Genomic DNA, 21052 nt, shown 5'->3' on the forward strand with positions numbered 1-21052 from the left:
GTGCTTTATAAATGTTCTGTAGGTAAAAGGCGCTCAAAACAACCCGCAATCCGGACTATTTCACCCCCCATCCCGCTATTATTTTTAGTCGCGCAGGCAATGCGATCCGAGCTCGTGCAGGGAGGCGCGCGGGGAGCCTGCCGGTCGGGCACGGGCACGCGGACGGGGGCGCGGGCGCGTCTGTTCCGCAGCCCGCCCGTGGCATGAGGAGCGCGATCGTGGTCGGACGCGCAGTTAGAGAGTCGCGGCTCCGGGCGGCCGACGGAGAGACAGCCGCTGCTGTGGAGACGAGCGTCGCACAGAGCCGGGCGGGGAGCTGCGGCCGAGGTGAGCGACTATACGGCGCCTGCGTGTCGGTGGTCTGCGCCCAGCGGCGTCGCTCCTGTGTCCTCGGAAAGATGGCGGACGCCGGCTAGCGGACGGCGGCCTCGTCTAGCGACGCCAGGGTGCGGGGGCCGGGTCTCGTGCGGGTGCGGTAAACGGGACGTTTTCCGAGGGGGGGGGGCAGAGATGGTCCGGCTTAGCGGGATGACAGCTGCGGTAAACGCGGTGGCTGCGGGGAGGCGACTGACTAAAACCTTAGTAGTGAAAGGAAGCTCCGGGGTGCGGAGGGAAGGCAGACGGCGGAAGGGGGTGATTAAGGGGACATGGAGGGATAGAAATGAAACAGGGACAGGAGAACGGGGACAGAATATTCATATCCGCACAGGGAGGAGGACATCGGACAACATTTAAGCTGGGAGAGTGTGTGTGTGCATACAGTGTGTGTGTATGTATGTATATATATATGCTTACAACCATGGAGAGAGAGCAGACATCGGGGGGGGGGGGGGGGGGGGGAGGACATGCGGGGACAGAAATTAAAGAAGGACACGAGAGCGGGGACATGTTTATATATATACAGACATGCATGGATGGAAAAAAAATGAAACGGACAGGAGACAGGGAATAGCATGTATACTGTATATGTATAAATATATATACACACAGCAATGCAGGCATAGCAGATATAAGGGGGCTGTACTCAGTGGGACACAGCAGGTTTACAGGGACATACAGGGATGGAGTATGAATGAAGGGGCAGAATTAAAGCTCCACTTTGAGTGTAAATGTGTGTAAGCTTATATAATAAAATTACATATTAGTTTTGCTAGTTTCTGTGGTTTGGGGAATGGAGGTCTTATCTCTGCTGAATGCGTTACCTTAGCAGGTGCTAGTGAGAGATAAGGTTGTTTTGTCTCTGCTTTATGATGATTGCTCTCCAGCAATGCTAATGCTTTAAAATATGAAATCGTCCATTTTATTATTACTGCTCTTGCATTTTTTGTTGGGACTGAAGGGGGGACTGATAAGAGAGTGATGTCGTGTCTGGATGTGTGTGCTGATTTTACAGACAGCAGGTTAAATGTTCTCTATATCCCCTTTGCTAAGTCGCCCACGGCATCGCTTTTCCTATCCATGCTAAAGACATGCTGGGGCAGTTTTAGGAGCCCAAAACACGGACGCTTAAAATGAAGACATAGCCCTGTGCCCCATCTCCTTGTTCCTGTTGTTGTGGGAAACATCTCGGTAGATCGGAGCTTGTTAACTTAATGCAACCAGTCACTATCTTTTTTTAAAACAAGGGTATCAATCTCAGTGGGCTTTTGCTGATTGCTGTTTTATATCTAAGCCCCGTTTCATCTAAACACACACAAATTAAATGCCACAGTGTCCTTCTGGACCCTTTCATTTCTCTGCAGTCTGATTGCATCTTGCTTGCCCCAAAACAAGAGCCTTTGTGTTGTTCGGTTGGCTTGTTTTGAACATAAAGTGAAGGTTCTTTCCACTGTTTTCAGTTGCTAGTTCCTTCCTTTATCTCAAAGCGGAGCCTTCAGAAGCTCCTCTCGATGTCACTGACGTCGCATGCACCCGAAAGCTTGCCCTGCGTGGTGCGGGAGGCCGTTCAGTTTTCGGGGTTTTGATTTCCTTTCTAAGGAAGCAGACACGCCTGGTTGCTCATTAGGTGCCAGGAGGGGTGGGAGTTTTGCAGATCAGAACTTCCCCGATATTCCCCCGTCGAGCCCCAGGATCCGGAGCTGCACTGCACACCATTTTTCTTTCTCCCTGACTCAGCAGCACGTGCTACATATTTTAGGCTGTACGGCTTTTATATGCGCAGATCTTCGGCCACTGCCTTAGACTCTGTCCTCGGGCCGCATCATTTTTGACTTTGTCGACGGTTTTCTTGGCTCGACTTGTTTTGGGTTCTGCCGTCAGAGGTAAGAGACTAAATGCCAGGGCAATGATGTACAGGCGTCAGAGTACAGTGCTGTGAAGGTGACTTCGATTATGGGCAGTTGTCAGTTCCCCTGGGCGCTTTCGAAGAGGCTGCTTTGAATAAATATAGTTCCGCTATATTCCACCTTTTTATGCTGCATTATGTTGCCATACTAATTGCTCTTTTTAAATGAATCCCTATATCTTTCCCCCCTGGTTTCACAGTGTCTTGGGTTTTTGCAAACCCTCCTCTTGTCACTTGCTGTTTATACGTTACTGCCCCTTGTAGGTAGCACTGTGTTTTTCTATATGCACCTGTATGTAGGTGGTAAGTTGATGCAGACCACTTGACTAGACATTGCACTGCTTGTAGTATGTGCTGCATGATTTTGTGACGAATTTGAATAAATCATTTGGCTGTACCTTGGGCCTTGAGTTTTTGCCTCCGCTGGCTCCCCTGGACCAGGTGCCATATCGGCATTTTGTTTTTCCCCCCACGTTTTAGGCAGCAGGACGTGCTACCTCCCCCATGCAGGGTTTACCTTCCGAGAGGGGGGAGCTTTAGGTCGCCCGTGTGCATTTTTATTTTGGACTAAACAGCCTTGTTGTTCAGGTGCGTTTGCCAAAGGACGTGGGCAGTAATATGGTCGTAATTACAGGCCCCAGAGGCTCCGCTTAGGTAGTTTCAGTCGGTGTTTTAAAGGTGAGCCTCATTCTCAGCTTTCCCCTGTTGCTTAAACGGTAAAACCCTTGGCATGGTGGGCTGGTGGATCTCATGTTGCAGCTGGTCAGGTTGCCCACATGTACGGGGGGGGGGGGGGCAGGGCAGCACTGCAGCCTGAAGTTCTTATCAGTTTCTTCATCCTTCGTCTTCATCTTCGCGCCATAAAACTTTGGTTTCATGGGGTGATGTACTGGGGTGTCAGCTGGTTACCACTGTAGCCTTAGACTTCCCAGAATGAGGGTTCGAACCCTGACCCCAGTATTTTGTTTTCTCCATATTGACTCACAACAGCCTTGCATCAGATAAACGTTTTTGTAACATGAATGGTTGAATGGATGGACGCAGCATGCGTTGCAGTTACTCTAATGCAGGTGCAGGCAAAGTGTGCGTGAGTGTGTTTGCGTGTCGGTATTTGATGCAGTGGCTAAATGAGTATGCCGATTTACTATATGCCAACCGAATATAGCAGGGATACTCTGAATTCCTGTAAAACCCGTATCGGTATGTTAGTGGCCTCATCATGCTGCTTGTCCTCCTACTGTCTGTTTCTACCTTGCGGCGTCATACCAGTGAGGAGGGTGGGGCCATAGCAGTCAGGGGGTGACATCGTGCCAGGTGGCATTGCTCAGCACGGCTTTCCTCCATGTCACCAGCGTGGCATGAAGACTCTGACCTGCAGTTGCCCTGGGTACCCCAGCTCGGTGCCATTCGGAAGCTGCCGGATAGTTCTTTATGTATTCTTGAAAAAACACCATTGTAACGTATTCCATACACTTTGATCCTTTTCTACATACAGACTAAAGATTATTGTAATGTTATTTTTAACGCACTGCAATGTCACTGCAGTTATCCGAGGTCTCTTATGGATATTCGATACAATGCAAGTGATAGACGGAAAGACTGAAGCAGGCATACGTATAACTTGTGTAATGCTTTTCTGTGTTACTTTTGTTGTCTTTGAAAATGTTTAAGAGAATAGCGTTATTTATTATTATGGACTTCTACTTCTATTTTGTGTTGGTTGTGTGAACGTCTCAGTTAGTGTAAAAGCTCTCAAATTTGAGATTATCTATCATTAAATGTACTGATCATGTCTTATGAGGTAGGTGATAGACTTGTTTTGGGGGGGGGGGCGGTGGTCCTAACTGGTGGGAATCTGTTTCCATGACAACGGTGCGTGGCTGATAAGGTATGAATGCTGGGAAGATGCACCTGAGCGCCTTGGCACTGAAGCTGAGGTGTTTGGCTCTCCCGTGGCGTACTTTGTAATCTGGAGTCGTGAAGCCCGGTGGGAGTTCTGAATGAGTGCGGTCCAAGGTCACCATAAACGTCGGCACTGATCCGAGGTGGCGCACCGCGTGGGGCCTTCTCTCCGTAACCCCGTGGTCGGGAATCCGACTAAAAGAGCGAGGGATGCTGCAAATCACGGAGGAGGGATGGCATTACTGCAGCAATGGTGGGGGCCGTTTAATTAGCACATTTTTTCAATCTGTACTACTTTTTTTCCTTCCATAATGTAGTGACAGCAGGAGTTTGTGTCGACAGAATTTTGGAGGAACGGACGATTAGCGGCTCACGTAACGCGGTAATGGGATATGTTGTGGCGGTCTGGCGGCTTTCGGAGTCTCGGGGTGCGTGTATGATGGCGTGTAACGTGTCGGGTCAGGTGATGGTCTGCATTTTGCAGCGCGCTTCCTGTGCCACTGCTCATGCTCCAGGGCAGCCCCCCCCAGCAACACCGTTTAAGTGTCCCAACCTGTGGTGTTGAGGATTATTCTGGGGCATATTCTCCTAGGGCATCGCTGAAGAGTCCTAGAAGACAGACAATGTGTGACAGGACCTGTCCCATGCTGTGGGGCCTGATAGTGCTCCATGGTGGAGGTGCCGTTCTCTGCTTCCTGTCGAGGTTTGAGTGCAATAGCAGATGTCCTGTTCCCCTCCCTTAGGCCTGTCAGTTGCCATTAGACAGAGGCAGAATGGATTGAGACGCTCCCTGGCATGATGTCAGGTCAGGTGATAGACTCGGTGGTTAATTGATTGGTCGCCGTTATCGACAGGGCGGTACAGGTGACCGTGGGACACGTGACGACGTGCCGTCTACTCACTTTGGTCCTGGAAGAGGACAGATGCCCTGGGCGTGCCGAAGAGGGTTGGGTTCGGCTGGTGTCGTGCAGGGTAGCACTGGGGCGTTCGGAAAACGGCGATGTAGTATGTAGTCAGAGATATTCCCTTACCTGTAAAATGAATCCTGTTCGCCAGATAACTCTTCGTTAGTGACTGAGTGCTGCCGGGTTTGGCCGGGAATGTCTGCAGTTACAAGAGTAATAATGTTGCCTTTGTTAGAGCATTAACCTGAAATGTGAAATGTAATATTCAGCGTGCTTTCTTTTTAAAGCTGGTCGTATGAAGTTGTGCCAGGTGCTATTGACTGTTCTGCATGGATGGTCTTTGACATAGAAGGTGAATCCTGAGCTGTTTGTTTTTATCCATGTTTGTAGCTATGTTTGTTTGCAGCTCTGGCCCCTGTATTTACCTGTATTTGCAGCCAACGTTTGTGACATGTTGTCGGATTGCATTGGATCTCTGTAATTGGTGTGTCGTGAGTATGAGGATGTGATGTCATTGGTACTGGTCTTGGCACTCTTGATTTCAGAGATGTACTGTATTCGATGGCAGTCCTCGTACTCGTTTTACGCAGTGCTTGTTCTCCAGTCCACCCGCCCTCCATCCAACCGTCTTTAATATCCATTCATCCAGGAGAGGTGGCCTCCCCGCAGCTTTTCTGACGCTCATTTGAGCTGTAACCCCACGACACATCTGCATGCGGCTGGCGTGCCCCACGCCTGACTCCACCCCCCTGCAGCGTGCTCAGATGCTCGCCCTAAGCCTGAGGTGACCAGGTGGGCGGGACCCCCGCTGAAGGTGCCCTTTGGCGTTCTTTAATTATTCACGTCTGATAGGAAGAACTGCTGCTGTATGGAGCCTGGAGGCCCGGGGGGGTGATGGAGGGCCGCGTGGGCCAGGTTAGTGTTTCCATGACCAGCGATGGTACACGCCTGTGTACCATATCGTTACACGGTGCGTGAATTGACGGTGGGGCTGCAGGTTTATACAGAAGAGCCACCCGCCACCCACGCCCTCCAGGTTCCAGCTTCTGTTCATTAGCTGAACGGTCCGATGGGAATCTCGCACCTGCCTGCCAGGCCAGTGTCATGTGGCGCACTGCAGATACCCACACGAGCTGTCGCCGAGTCCTTGGCCCAAAACCTTGGGCGGGAGACGCAGGGAAATGAAACCGGGTGCGAGCTGTTTCAATGGGGCTTCGCATCACCTAGGCACGTCCACACGCAGAGCATCTGTGCATTGAACCGAGATATCGCTGCAGACACAGTGATCTTCTCCTAGCTTTCGGGTCTCTCTCAGCAGCTGGAACCGCCCGCTGCATTTCGGCACGCATCCTCCTGGACATGTTTGTGCCAGCGCTGGGTGGTTCCAGTTAATTATACCACCGAATTTTGTGCCAGCGATTCCTGTCATTTCACGTCCTGTGCTGTCACAGGAATGGGTTGTGTCTTCTTTGACCTTATGTTGCCTTTTGAACATGAGTGTTAGCGGCAGGATTAACATTCTATAGCAACGACGGCTTTTGGGGCTGTTTTCTTCTCCGTACGGCTTGTGGATGTGACCATATTGCAGCACCGTAACTGATGAGCCTGCGTTCTGCAGATCTCAGCCTCCGTCTGATCTCTTGTATATCATGGAGACAAAGTTGCCTATCTGTTGATCTCCCAGCTAACCCCCATGCTGTCCTCACATCAAGGTGTCTCGCCAAAAGCCCCCAAAACACCGGTCAGATTTCGGAGCCTTCTTGACACAACTCAGTTGAGGAACGTGATCTAGTGTGCAAGGACATGTATGGTGCCCCTTTCCTGTTTGCGGTCTTTTTTTTAAAAAAAAAAAAAAAAAAACTTTTCAACTTCCTGTTTTGTGTTTCAGGAGAGATATGGGCCACACTGTGGGCTGAGAGTCTCCAGGGCTTTGTGAACGCACAACTGTAAGTACAGCATGCTCTAAACATGCAGTCGCTTGTTTACCATATACATCCCAGCCTGAGACCCTGAATCTTTACTTGTCGGCATTGCGGGGCCCTGTTCATTTCAGAATCTGCTTTGACAGCTTAGTTACAAACGCCGCGCGAAATAAATTCCAGAGCCGCCCCGTCGAATGTCGATAGCGTGATGAAACACCAGATTGTCCTCAGCTGACCTTAATTCCTGGTCGCTGCTGGGGAGCCTCATTCCACAGCTCCCCGCATCTGCTTGTGTGTCTGTTACAGGCCGTAACAGCAGCCTATGACATGGCCACAGCCTCTGTGCGTGACGACAGCGATGACAGGCATGGAGGCAGGTCCCAGCTTCAGGCTGTTGGTGAGTTTAGACGCTTGCGGGTTGCCGTGAGCACCTCACCTCACTGGAGAGCCCTTTGAAATCGCATACTTATTTGCTATGTAGTAGGTGAAATATAGTATGTGAAGTGAGCAGTATGTCCGAATCCTCAGTATGGATGAGACAATAAAAGAACGATACCCAGACAACATACTACATTCCGGGAAATTCCGAAGTGTGAAATTGATGGACGCTACACTATCCCACAAGGCTGCTGGAGCTGCAACCAGAGACGAAGAGCGTCGCTCGCTCAGAAATTTTTGTCGAGGCGGAGGAGGAAATGCTGTCTCTGTACAAATTTAAGTAGAAAACAATGCCTAGTTACATAAGTTGACTCGGATATATCTATTTCGCGGGGGTCAAGCTACGTCATTGGTCAGGTAATATGCAAGATGGCAACTGCAGTGTGTCTGAGTGCAAACATACTGTTGTCGTGCATGCATATAGTACGTACTGCATTAACAGTCGAGTAGTAGGCTTTTAATGAAATTTAGTGCACACTTTGTAAGTATGCGATTTGGGACGCATCCTAGGTCTGGTGGCTTCCATAAGTTGGTTAATGCGTATGGTCAGCACTACTCCCACTTTTGGGATGTCGGGTAAGGTTGTGACGATACCGGGTTTTAAGGCCCAGATGGGTGCCATCCTGACCTGTGTGTCCCTGTGCCCCCCCCCCCCCCCCCCCCCCCCCGTCAGTGTCCTGTGCCAAGCTGAAGAGGAAGAAAAACTGGTTCGGGACGGCCGTGTATGTGGAGCTGGTGGCCGACGGGGAGGTGCGACGGACGCCCAAGTCACACAGTTCTTCCAACCCCAAGTGGGACGAGCGGTTGACGCTGTAAGAGGATACCACCTTTTTCAGCAGTGCCTCGGCCAACCATGCACCATTTGAAATGGAACTTTTAGCCTCAGTACAGTGCGGAGGTCTTCCCGGACCCGACGATTTTAGTTTCGACTCCTCGCTGCTTCACTGTATGTTGGCTTTGATCGCTTGTCTGCAGCTTAACGGGTATCGATCAAATAATGAGGGGGGCAGAGTAAATTAAACCCAGGAAAAGGTGTCTGGTTGGCCAAGCTTGTGCAAAATGGATGGCAAGCAGATTCACGCAGAATGATTAATAATGGATATCGTGACCGGGCAGGCCCTCTAAGTGATCCTGCCATGGCCCTTTAGTGTCACCGAGCTCGCCTTACCACTGCTCTCCAAATCCCCTTGGCGTCTCGGAGGACATAGTGGGGAAATTGCCAGGCGGTTGTGTCCCCTCCCAGCAGGTCCTGGGGGGGTACACTAATCACTCTGTAGTATTTAAGTGTAAATGTATACTTAGCACCTAGTCTGACACCATCCGCACCAAAAAAAACTCACCTTACCAAATGAAAAGCAGAGTGTCCTTGAGATGGCAGCTGGCATTCTCAGCGTGAGCGCGCACTCTAGCTGGGGCGAGGTGGCGCGGGGGGTGAGCAGCATCACACGCCGGACCCAGAGTCCCTGTGTGTGGAATATTAACGCGGCGACACTGCAGCGCGCCGGTGGGACAGCAGGCGAGAGCTGCGGATCGATGAGGAGGAGCCCGAGGCCGACGGGACTCTCTCAAGACGGGGCGGCGTGCATCTGTGCAGGAGACGCTCTCGTCTTTCCGTACGGCCGCGTAATCCGACTCCGTCTGTCTGAAATCCCCCCCCCCCCATCAGCTAGAGGCCGGGCCTCTTGTCTGCGAAGTCAGGCCCATGTGATGTTCAGCCTCAGGCCATCTCAACCCCACGGTCCCAGCCTGGCTGTGAGAAACACGGGAGTTGTGGCCGCCCCCCGCCCCCTCGCACACGCCCTTGTTTACCCTCCGCGCAGAGAGAGCCACTGGGAGTTGTAGGGACAGTGTGGCAGCTGGCCATGCTGCTCGCAGGGTCACCAGCAGGACCAAGTGACAGATCACCCATCTCCCCCCCACTTAAATGCGCTGCTGAGATGGCTGTATGTGCATTCGTGCTTTAGTCGTCTTGTCCATAGAATAAGGGGGGTGAGCGGTCACATTCCAGAAGTGGGAATCGTCCCCCCCCCCTTCTTGCACCCCATCCTAGCTGTGTGCCTGCAGAATGCGTGGGGGGGTGGTTGGTGGAGTCTTGTCTTGTGGTATCTATGCACGAGTCTGGGCCTCCTGTGCGGGGAGTGGGGTGTGAGCCGGGACGTAGCGGAACCTTCCAGCACACAGCCCCCGGGCCCAGCTGGCATGGCGAGATGCCTTCCTGTTAGTTTGTAAGCATGACCGCAAGTTTAACCGGTACATGATTCCATTCAGAGCAGTTTTGGTCCTTCAGTAAAACTTCGGGGTTCCTGCATATTGAGCCTGTTTTCTGAATCGGCACACCGGGGGGCTTTGAACTCGCTTTCCAGGCTTCCTGGAATCGAAGGGTTATCGGTTTATATCCCCATGCAGATTCATTTCACATCTACTCTTTTGATGTTAAAAAGCAAAGTTCGGTGTGCCTCTCCCCCCGTTTGCAGGAATGTATCTCCTCACTCCCAGCTGGACTTCAAAGTGTGGAGCCACCACACGCTGAAAGCCGACGCCCTGCTGGGGAAGGCCACGCTGAACATCCACCTGGTCCTGGAGCAGCACCACAGGAAGTGTACGTCGAGCACCGTCAGCCCCACCCTCCGATTGAATCCAACCCTGATTGGTGGAAGCCAGCACCTTAAGTTGCCCTGATTGGTGGAATCCAGCACCTTACATTTCTCTGATTTGGTGGAATCCAGTTGGTCACTGGATAGCTGATTGGAGGATCTGCTAGCCATCTTGAGGTGGGAGTCAGGTGATCTCAAGGCTTGAGCAAGAGTAGGTGGAGAACGCTGTACAGGAGCAACAGGGGATGTCATGGCCGCCGAGTAGCTGAGCAGAGAATGCTTCTCACATTTGGCTCGCTGTTCGCTCTTCAAAGCTGACCTTCAGTGCCGACAGGCCTTTAGGCTACGATTTGGGTGTATGGTTCAGGAACAGTAGCGTTGGGGTCGGCGCACATCCTCGATGACACACTTCTTCCTCACTGTCCTCCTGCAGTGGAGAATGTGAAGGAGGTCATGAAGCTGTACCTGGAGAATAAGTGTGGTGTGCTGGTGCCCACCGGGGAGCTCACTGTCTTCCTGGACGGCCTCTTCCTGGAGCCGGGATCCCTGTCTAATGGAACGGGGACGTCACCTTCTGCCTCTGCCACCAGTAAGTACACCCCCCAATCTTGACTCCACTTGAGGCTGACATTAAACCACACCACCAACTCATACTGTTCCTCATCTTTTTAATCCGTTGGCTGAGGCATATCTATGGATTGTTAGTGGTTATCTCATCAAATGCTCGCCCGTACAAACATAGCCGGGAAGCGGACCAAACTCACCGCGCCAATAGGAACAGAGATGAGCCGTCATCAATGTGACCGCGCGTCTGTCAGCTTTCCACATCGTTCTCGGTGTCCAGATTGTGGGTGCCGAGTGCGTAAACATCAAAGTGAATCAGGCAGTCAGGAAATTTTTCCAGGCGGGCTTTTCCCAGAATGCTTCAAGGTGCTTTGCAACGATGGTATCCCACACTGCGTACAGGTACTGCCCTACAGAGGCAAAATGCAGTAACTGCGCTCGCACTGAGACTTAGAAAATGGGTTGTACAGTTTTTTGACTATCCACCTGTGTAGGTAGATAAATGGTAGTGCAACAAATAAATGTGCATTTATGAAGTAAGTAAGATATGTTGTCGCGAGATAAAACAGCACCTTAGAGACCCGATTTCGGCTATGACTCAATTTTGATAAAAAATGCAGTTATGGTGTTTTGCCTTTTTACTGCAGTGCACTGCATCCCGTGACTGCATCTCTCTCTCTCTCTTTCGCTCTCGCTCTCTCGCTCTCTGTCCTGGCAGAAGTGCAGCAGGACTCGCAGAACGGAGACACTGTCCATGAAAATGGAAGGGGGTCCTCACCGGCTCAAGCTCAGTAAGCACTGTGCCTGCTTCAGGGCACCCTGGGAAACGCACAAACACTAGTAAAAGCGTCCTGTCAGCAATGTCACACGTGCGCGGTCAGGGGCTGGCCCCCTGGTGCCTGGTTCCTCTTACTGCGGTTAACTTGTGGTTCTGCATACTAGTTCTGTCCTCCTATTTCTGTTCCTCACAAAGATAAGGGTCACCATTCTGGCTGACTCTGAGGTTTAATGAAAACAGAGACTGCATTTTCGTGTACTCTGCTTTCCGTCTGTCTGTCCCTGTGCTCTCTGCTTTCCGTCTGTCTGTCCCTGTGCTCTCTGCTTTCCGTCTGTCTGTCCCTGTGCACTCTGCTTTCCGTCTGTCTGTCCCTGTGCACTCTGCTTTCCGTCTGTCTGTCCCTGTGCTCTCTGCTTTCCATCTGTCTGTCCCTGTGCACTCTGCTTTCCGTCTGTCTGTCCCTGTGCTCTCTGCTTTCCGTCTGTCTGTCCCTGTGCTCTCTGCTTTCCGTCTGTCTGTCCCTGTGCACTCTGCTTTCCGTCTGTCTGTCCCTGTGCTCTCTGCTTTCCGTCTGTCTGTCCCTGTGCTCTCTGCTTTCCGTCTGTCTGTCCCTGTGCTCTCTGCTTTCCGTCTGTCTGTCCCTGTGCTCTCTGCTTTCCGTCTGTCTGTCCCTGTGCACTCTGCTTTCCGTCTGTCTGTCCCTGTGCACTCTGCTTTCCGTCTGTCTGTCCCTGTGCACTCTGTTTTATGTCTGTATCCCTGTGCTCTCTGCTTTATGTCTGTATTCCTGTGCTCTCTGCTTTATGTCTGTATCCCTGTGCTCTCTGCTTTCCGTCTGTGTGTCCCTGTGCTCTCTGCTTTATGTGTGTGTGTGTGTGTGTGTGTGTGTGTGTGTGTGTGTGTGTGTGTGTGTGTGTGTGTGTGTGTTCTTTTGCTCTCTGGTTGTCCCTGTGCTTTCTCTGTCCCCAGCTGTTGACATGTTTGCGTGTGGTCTGTGGGTTGTGGGACCCGTAAAATACTAGGGAATCATGTAATCCTGACATGGTAGGAGGACACCTGCAGGCCAGGCCTGTCACCGCAGCCTGGAATAAGGCTGAGTGAATCTTTGTCTCCCGAAGGTCCAACAGCGGCTCCAACAGTGGAGACAGCCAGGTCCCATCCACCTCGTCCGGCTACAGCGACGGGTGCTCCGCCCCCACTTTGAATGGGGGCAGTGTCTCCTCCCCAGAGCACCGCCCCCCCAGCCCCCAGGGTGTGCTGACACCCGACGAAGGACAGGTCTCCAATGGCACTGGTGAGAGCGCCTGCTTGCGTTGTGACAAGATTCAATGCCAAGCATGACTTACCTTCTGCCAGTAGCAAAATGTGATTGTTTCATCTCCTGGTGTGTGGTTCAGAGCTGGAGGCTGGCTGCCATTCAGAGAGCTCTTTATCTCTTTGCAGCCACATGGCATCATGGGAAATTGGGAAATGGGTAGAAGACTATATGGAGACAGTATGTAGTGTCGGTATAACATGACAGCATAATCTGGTATTTGACTGCAATGCAGTGGGTGTCGCCTTTGACATGATGTCGTAAAGACACTGCTGAATTGTGGGTCAGAAGCTGGGTAATGCGTCAGTGTTGTTGACACCCTGAGCCTTGTTTAGAGAGAGCTGTCCCAACTCCCAGCAGCGGTGGGAGTTTAGAATCTGCCACGTGAGTGTAAGCCGATAGCACCCTTTTCGAGCTGCATGGACACTGACAGCGGCAGGCCATTTGACGCAGTCCCACAGGGGGTCCCCATGAATCCCAGCTATCGGTGTGGTCAGGAGCTTCACGAATTGCTGAGTGAACCAGACTATGATGTCGAGCCCCCTTTCATTTAAGTCAGAGAAGGGCAACTGCTTCTCGGATCCAATGAGCACAACCAGCAGACTAAAGCCATTATCAGTAAGCAGTACAGACATGAAGAATTTCAACGTGCTGCCAACTGCTTAGAGGCTGGAGGATAAACCGCAGCACTAAACACTGTGCTAACCTTAGTGCTTTTAACAGAAGCTAGAAAGTTAACTTCGGTGCTAACCACAATGCTAATGTCGGTGTGCCTCACAGAAGCTAGAAAGCTAACCTCAGTGCTAACCACAATGCTAATGTCGGTGTGCCTCACAGAAGCTAGAAAGCTAACCTTGGTGCTAATCACAATGCTAATGTCGGTGTGCCTCACAGAAGCTAGAAAGCTAACCTTGGTGCTAATCACAATGCTAATGCCAGTGCTCCTCACAGAAGCTAGAAAGCTAACCTCAACGCTAACCACAATGCTAATGCCGGTGCTCCTCACAGAAGCTAGAAAGCTAACCTCAGCGCTAACCACAATGCTAATGTCAGTGTGCCTCACAGAAGCAAGATAGCTAACCTCAGTGCTAACCACTATGCTAATGCCAGTTCTCCTCACAGAAGCTAGAAAGCTAACCTTAGCGCTAACCACAATGCTAATGCCAGTGCTCCTCACAGAAGCTAGAAAGCTAACCTCAGCGCTAACCGCAATGCTAATGCCAGTGCTCCTCACAGAAGCTAGAAAGCTAACCTCAGCGCTAACCACAATGCTAATGTCAGTGTGCCTCACAGAAGCAAGATAGCTAACCTCAGCGCTAACCACAATGCTAATGCCAGTGCTCCTCACAGAAGCAAGAAAAGCTAACCTCAACGCTAACCACAATGCTAATGCCAGTGCTCCTCACAGAAGCTAGAAAGCTAACCTCAGCGCTAACCACAATGCTAATGCCAGTGCTCCTCACAGAAGCAAGAAAAGCTAACCTCAACGCTAACCACAATTGTTGAATCCTGTCTGAATCCTGTGTTTTCCCCCCAGTGAATGGAGAGGCTTCAGCCCCCACTTCTGACGTGGCTCCCGCCATCACAGAATCTCTTGACCCTGCCGGTGACTTGGAGCAGAGCGGGGATGCCCCCCCCTCCGATTCCTCTCCCAGCATCACCCCTGCCCCTGCCCCTGACCCCGACCCCGACCCAGACCCCTCCCCTGCTCCTGAGTCTGCTCCAGAGGAGTCCTCCCAGACACCTGCCATCAGTGCTGCCCCCCTTACCACCTCTTCCCCCTCCTCCTCCTCCTCCACACCTGCTGCGGAGGCACGCAGCGCCAGTCCCAGTACGCATGACGGAGGCAAGCCCAAGCAGCAGTCCAGTAACTCCAGTTCTGCTGGGCCCCTTCCTCCTGGGTAAGTTGGCTCCTCCCACCTGGTTGTTTTTGGCACAGGCCCCGCCCCTTGGGTAATGCCCCCTACCTGGCCCCCCCAGTACTAACCGTGACGGAAGGCGCTCAGTGAGTAGCAAGCATCCTCACCTGTTCCATTTCAAACTCGCCACATTCCTACACCATGTTAAACGCTGTCGCTCGACACTCTAGATGGGAGCAGAGGAAAGACATTCATGGTAGGACCTATTACGTGGACCACAACACCAGAACCACCACGTGGGAGCGACCCCAGCCCCTGCCTCCTGGGTAAGTCCCCATGTCGCCTGGCGCCTCCGTAGGGGCCCGTCCCGGTGCTGAGCATGTCCATTCATGTGTTCCTCCATCCGGGTGGCCCAGCTGGGAGCGGCGGGTGGACGACCGGGGCCGCATGTACTACGTGGACCACAACACTCGCACCACCACTTGGCAGAGGCCCACCATGGAGTCGGTCCGCAACTTCGAGCAGTGGCAGTCGCAGCGCAGCCAGTTACAGGGAGCTATGCACCAGTTCAACCAGAGATACCTCTACTCGGTAACGGCGTGGCACCTCCTGCCTGCTCCCATCATTCCCGGCGCGTAAAACTGCCAGCTAAGTGGCTTTAATGATGTCTTTGTCGTCCTGGGCAGGCCTCCATGATGTCAGCAGAAAACGATCCTCTGGGCCCTCTCCCTCCTGGCTGGGGTGAGTTTTCATCCCTTTCTTGTAATGGCTTCATTATTTTGTTTTGTTTTTTTGTTTTTTTTGTGAGCCCACCCTCCCCCACACGCACACATTGTCAATGCCCCCCCCCCCCCCCAGAGAGGCGTGTGGACTCCAACGACAGAGTGTACTTTGTGAACCACAACACTAAGACGACGCAGTGGGAGGACCCACGGACACAGGGGTGAGTGTGACATCGCCGTGACTCAGCCTCTTGGCGGTAGTGGCCACGCCCCCTCACATGCCGCCTGCCCGCTCACTGCAGGCTGCAGAACGAGGACCCGCTGCCTGAGGGCTGGGAGATTCGCTACACACGTGAGGGCGTCCGCTACTTCGTGGATCACAACACTCGCACCACCACCTTCAACGACCCACGCACGGGCAAGTCGTCCGTGTAAGTCTGGGCCACTGTGGGCCCAACCGGCACCAGGGGGTGGGGGGGCTCCTATTCATACCGTGTTCCTGACCTGTCTGCTCCGGTTTTGCTCGGTCACATCATGCTGTGCTCCTGTTTCAGAACCAAAGGTCCGCAGATCGCCTATGAGCGCAGCTTCAGGTGGAAGTTGGCCCATTTCCGCTACCTGTGTCAGGTGTGTAGCCCACCCCCCCCACCCCCCTTTTCGTTTCCTCCTTGCGTTCTCACTGTTTCATCTTTTTTTTCCACCTGTTTCAGTCGAACGCCCTTCCCAGCCACGTCAAGATCACTGTGTCCCGGCAGACTCTGTTTGAAGATTCCTTCCAGCAGGTGGGTTTTTCCAATTCTAGACGGTCCCTCTGTCCTTCTCTCTCTCTATCTCTCGCACACGCACACGCACCCTGGAAAATTCTTTCTCGTTTACACCCCTTTGTCCTTCCAGATCATGGCCCTCAAACCGTACGACCTGCGGAGGAGGCTGTACGTCATATTCAGGGGGGAGGAGGGACTCGACTACGGTGGCCTGGCGAGGTCAGTCAGAGAGCCCGGAATGAGAGTCGTGAGTCCTGCTTCTTTGCAGCCCACCCCACAGCTGACCACAAGGTTCCTTCCCCAGGGAATGGTTCTTCCTTCTGTCCCACGAGGTCCTGAACCCCATGTACTGCTTGTTCGAGTACGCCGGAAAGAGCAATTACTGCCTGCAGATCAACCCCGCGTCGGCCATCAACCCCGACCACCTGTCCTACTTCAACTTCATCGGCCGCTTCATCGCCATGGCGAGTGACTCGCGCACCTTCACACGAGCATGCGGTCTGCCCAGGCCCAGGTTGGCAGTACGGACCCCGGGGCCTGAGGGTGACCCCCTGGGACCCATCACTGAAGACCTGTCTCTTCCACAGGCTCTCTTTCATGGCAAGTTCATTGACACAGGCTTCTCCCTGCCCTTCTACAAGCGCATGCTTAACAAGAAGCTGACCATCAAGGACCTGGAGTCCATTGACCCGGAGTTCTACAACTCGCTCATCTGGATTAGGTACCTTGCCGGGTGGGTTCTGTCACACGCGTGCGGCCGGACCTGTGGTCTAATACACCCTGTATGATCCTGCTCACTCAGAGATAACAACATCGAGGAGTGTGGCCTGGAGATGTACTTCTCTGTAGACATGGAAATTCTGGGCAAGATTACCTCACATGACCTGAAGCCGGATGGAGCTGATCTGCTGGTGACGGAGGAGAACAAAGAGGAGTACATCGGGTGAGAAGGAAGCAGGATGACACTCTTTACATTCACTATGTCCCCGTCCCTGTCTTTGTCCTCATCTGTCTCTGTCCCCATCTTCTACCTCATCCCTGTCTCTGCCCCCATCTGTCTCTGTCCCCATCTTCTACCTCATCCCTGTCTCTGCCCCCATCTGTCTCTGTCCCCATCTTCTTCCTCATCCCTGTCTGCCCCCATCTGTCTCTGTCCCCATCTTCTTCCTCATCCCTGTCTTTGTCCACATCTGTCTCTGTCCCCATCTTCTTCCTCATCCCTGTCTTTGTCCCCATCTGTCTCTGTCCCCATCTTCTTCCTCATCCCTGTCTGCCCCCATCTGTCTCTGTCCCCATCTTCTTCCTCATCCCTGTCTGCCCCCATCTGTCTCTGTCCCCATCTTCTTCCTCATCCCTGTCTCTGCCCCCATCTGTCTCTGTCCCCATCTTCTTCCTCATCCCTGTCTGCCCCCATCTGTCTCTGTCCCCATCTTCTTCCTCATCCCTGTCTTTGTCCACATCTGTCTCTGTCCCCATCTTCTTCCTCATCCCTGTCTTTGTCCCCATCTGTCTCTGTCCCCATCTTCTTCCTCGTCCCGGTCTTTGGCCCCATCTGTCTCTGTCCCCATCTTCTTCCTCGTCCCGGTCTTTGTCCCCATCTGTCTCTGTCCCCATCTTCTTCCTCGTCCCTTTCTTTGTCCCTGTATCTGCCCCTGACTGCGACTCATGTCTCTGTGCCTGATGCTCTCTCTGTCCCCGTCCTTGTCGCCCTCGTGTGGCAGGCTGATGGCAGAGTGGCGCTTCTCCCGAGGCGTGGAAGAGCAAACCAAAGCTTTCCTGGATGGCTTCAATGAGGTGGTGCCCCTTCAGTGGCTGCAGTACTTTGACGAGAAGGAGCTAGAGGTGAGGGATGGGGGGGGGGGGGGGGGGGCTGGCAATGTGCTGTCGCTGTGGGTCTGTGGGGGATGGACCGTGGCTTTGTGGCCCCCCCCATGACCTCCACCCCCATGTGACCGTGTTACAGGTGATGCTGTGTGGCATGCTTGAGGTGGACCTGCAGGACTGGCAGAGAAACACTGTGTACCGGCACTACACCCGCAACAGCAAGCAGATCATCTGGTTCTGGCAGGTATGGGCCTCCCCTGCCTGACCCCCCAGGGTGTATGTTTACCGTACCACAGTAAGCAAGAGCACTCTGCCGCCCCCCCCCCCCTGCAGCTCGTGAAGGAGGTGGACAATGAGGTGCGCCTGCGGCTAATGCAGTTCGTCACGGGAACCTGCCGCCTGCCACTAGGGGGCTTCGCCGAGCTCATGGGTGAGTCCAGAAATCGTGTAACCTCCTGACCAGCAGGTGGCACCTGACGAACGGGGTTCAGTGATGTACCGGTTTGTGTCGTAGGGAGCAATGGGCCCCAGAAGTTCTGCATCGAGAAGGTGGGCAAGGAGACCTGGCTGCCCCGGAGTCACACCTGGTGAGGGACGTGTGTGTGTGTGTGTGTGTGTGTGTGTGTGTGTGTGTGTGTGTGTGTGTGTGTGTGTGGGGTCTGAGGAATCACTTCCTCTTTCCTGTCTTTCAGCTTCAACAGGCTGGATCTGCCGCCATATAAAAGCTTTGAGCAGCTGAAGGAGAAGCTGCTGTTTGCCATAGAAGAGACTGAAGGGTTCGGCCAAGAATAGCCAGAGTTCATGTCCACAGTGGCGTTCAGCTTCATGATGGCTGCTGTGGAGACGGAGTCCTTCTATTACCCAGCCAAGCTAAAGGAAAACAAAAAAACAACCAAAAACACAGTGCACAGATAACTACTAATATATGTGTATATATATATATATACATATATATATATATATATATATATAAAAATAAGCTATTTTGTCATTAAGGAGTTTGTCCCTATTTTGCATCATTTCCCTCAGTGAAACCCCTCATTTCTCCCTCATGAATATGCAGCAGGAATCTCAGCTTTTTCTCTTTTGAAAGAGTCTTTATTTTTCATTTTGCCTGGTTTTTAAAAGAAGATCCAGAAAGATGGATTTTATAGTGAAATTGTATGAGGAGCTCTAGTTTTATAGAGCTTCCAAGAGACTCTGCTCCGGGCCCGCTCCGGACCCGCTCCAGGCCTGCTCCGGACTCGTTCCGGGCCTGCTCTGGACCCGCTCCGGGCCCACCTGGATCCCCATATTGCTGCCTTCTCTGTGTGTGCATGGCTGGCCGTAGAATCACGTCGGAACCAACCCGGACGCCATCATCAGAGCGTCCGAGCCCCGCCTATAACAGCGCCGGTTCCCCTCTCTAAGTCCGCAGCGCCATCCGTTAGCCTAGCGTGTTAGAGCCCTCTCTGGGCCGGTCCCGTCGTTCTGCTTCTCCCCCCTCCTACTGCACGCAAGATTACAATTCTTGGGGGGGGGGGGGGGGTCATCCAACCAGGGGAAGTTCCTTTAAGGAGTATAGAGCCTAGCAGTCCATTGAGCTGCGTCCGTCTAGGGCAGGGGTCTCAAAGATCCAGCCCGCGAGGCGGTTCTCTCCAGCATGTGATATGTTTTTATAATATCGCTAAATCTATCCCGCAAGTCGATGTTTCGTTTTCTACAGAGGATAAAAAACATCGTGACTTCGTTCTCCTAATCAGCGGCTGTGAAATCGACAATAAGCTTGGTAAATTTTACCGTAACCTGCTGACCCTTAAGTGGCTGGCTGAAGCTAAAGACGTCCTAGCTAGCGGTCACCGGGTTGCTTGAGTTTGAGACCCCTGGTCTAGACCCTACAGGCCTCACCTGGCAGCCCTAAGCGGCCAGCGGCCTGCCACCCAGTGACCAGCGTTATAGCCGACGTGGTGACCACGGTCCTCTGCGCTCTCCACTCCCCAACGGACTGAGCTCCCACCGGCCAGCACTCCGCGTCTCCGGACCACCCGCTGAAAGCCATATCTCGTACTTGGGCGGTTCCCCGTTCGCTTTCCGTTATATCCAAGGAAAGGCGCTACACTGGGCTCATAGCAACTCCCCAGACTGATGAAGTGTACCTTTAAGGGCACAGCTGAATGGATGTGGTTTTTCTGCTGAGACTCGTCAAAAGAGAGCAATTAAAAATGAAAGGGTAGAATCTCCGTGTCTGGGTGTATAAGTGTGTGATCCTCTGTGTGATTCTCTTCCCGCTGCTGGCTGGGTTAGGGTTAATGGAAAAACTGATATACAATGGTCCATGTCACAATATTTCAACTTTACGAAGGGTATGATTATTCAACGTATTAGATATTCAGCACTTTATTATAAAATAGACTGTGTGTTAATTTTGCCCAACTGTGTAGTGTTATAAGCAGGTGTTATAAGCATGTGTAAGGTACACTACTCCGTACTACGTTAAAATGCATTTTTGCCTTACGATATTTTCGATATTCATTGGAACGTAAACCCATCATAACCCTGGGAGCATCTGCATGCACATATAACAGAGACCTTCTTGTTGGGCAGGGGGCTTCTCAGAGGGACACAGAAACAGGAAGTATGTTGTGACGTTAACATGCTCCAAGCAGGGACTGGTGATGTCATCTTTATGAAGACTAAGGGTGACATTCCCTCTCTCGGCCTGAGTGGGGCGACACTGAGCAGAGCTCCCCCATAAAGGGGCTACAGTGTGTATGGTGGTTGGAGGAGGGATCCCACAGAGCCCTGGGGAGTGGTCCTGTGTCTGCTGCTGACAGCTTTAACCGCCCCCGCCTCGCTTCATTGCCTCCTGCTGGATCAAGGTAGCCTGACAGTAAATCCCACACAGCGTGTGTTTGTCCCATATCCCCCCCCCCCCACCCCACAATAACTCCTCCACAAGAAGGTTGGTGTTTCTCATGTCACCAGGGGTGTGGGTGAGGACCCACTGACTATTCAGTGGGGCTCGAAAAGCCACAAGACAGGAAGGAATTGGACCCCAGGAGGCCGCAAGAGAAGGTGTTGATGTGTCTTCGGCACAAGATCTAACTGAATCCTTATTCAGCAGGATTTTGCCTCCAGGCAGTGGTGAGACTGTCGTCAGGCCACAGAGAAGCTGGAGGTGGGGGGGGGGGGAGTAGTCCTG

At 52.6% G+C, this 21052-nt stretch overlaps 1 protein-coding gene and 1 long non-coding RNA gene across 5 annotated transcripts; one reads left to right on the plus strand and one right to left on the minus strand.

Moving 5' to 3' along the window:
* Nucleotides 1-21: 21 nt before the first annotated feature.
* Nucleotides 22-20086, plus strand: LOC125739868 (NEDD4-like E3 ubiquitin-protein ligase WWP1). Of its 3 annotated transcripts, none has more exons than XM_049010390.1 (25): nucleotides 22-327; nucleotides 6980-7037; nucleotides 7289-7410; nucleotides 8125-8263; nucleotides 9926-10050; nucleotides 10479-10634; nucleotides 11328-11400; nucleotides 12506-12681; nucleotides 14240-14603; nucleotides 14792-14887; nucleotides 14978-15152; nucleotides 15248-15302; nucleotides 15420-15504; nucleotides 15586-15714; nucleotides 15838-15910; nucleotides 15994-16065; nucleotides 16178-16266; nucleotides 16352-16511; nucleotides 16635-16768; nucleotides 16850-16990; nucleotides 17769-17889; nucleotides 18011-18115; nucleotides 18205-18301; nucleotides 18386-18458; nucleotides 18564-20086. In XM_049010390.1, the coding sequence occupies exons 1-25, from the start codon at nucleotides 204-206 to the stop codon at nucleotides 18661-18663; spliced, it is 3042 nt and encodes a 1013-aa protein (XP_048866347.1). In that variant the 5' UTR covers nucleotides 22-203; the 3' UTR covers nucleotides 18664-20086. The 3 variants fall into 3 exon arrangements, with proteins under 3 accessions (XP_048866347.1, XP_048866348.1, XP_048866349.1); XM_049010391.1 differs by having other exon boundaries at nucleotides 246-327; nucleotides 7320-7410; XM_049010392.1 differs by lacking the exon at nucleotides 22-327 and adding an exon at nucleotides 902-2261 and having other exon boundaries at nucleotides 7320-7410.
* On the minus strand, nucleotides 13431-14190 carry LOC125739872 (uncharacterized). 2 transcript variants are annotated; one of them, XR_007397360.1, is made up of 4 exons: nucleotides 14070-14171; nucleotides 13898-13954; nucleotides 13727-13840; nucleotides 13431-13555 (listed from the first exon to the last, which is right to left on the minus strand). It is a non-coding gene; the product is annotated as an uncharacterized LOC125739872 (long non-coding RNA). The 2 variants fall into 2 exon arrangements; XR_007397359.1 differs by lacking the exons at nucleotides 13431-13555; nucleotides 13727-13840 and adding an exon at nucleotides 13625-13669 and having other exon boundaries at nucleotides 13841-13954; nucleotides 14070-14190.
* Nucleotides 20087-21052: the final 966 nt, after the last annotated feature.

Source organism: Brienomyrus brachyistius, chromosome 4, assembly GCF_023856365.1.
Source record: "Brienomyrus brachyistius isolate T26 chromosome 4, BBRACH_0.4, whole genome shotgun sequence".
NCBI lineage: Eukaryota > Metazoa > Chordata > Actinopteri > Osteoglossiformes > Mormyridae > Brienomyrus > Brienomyrus brachyistius.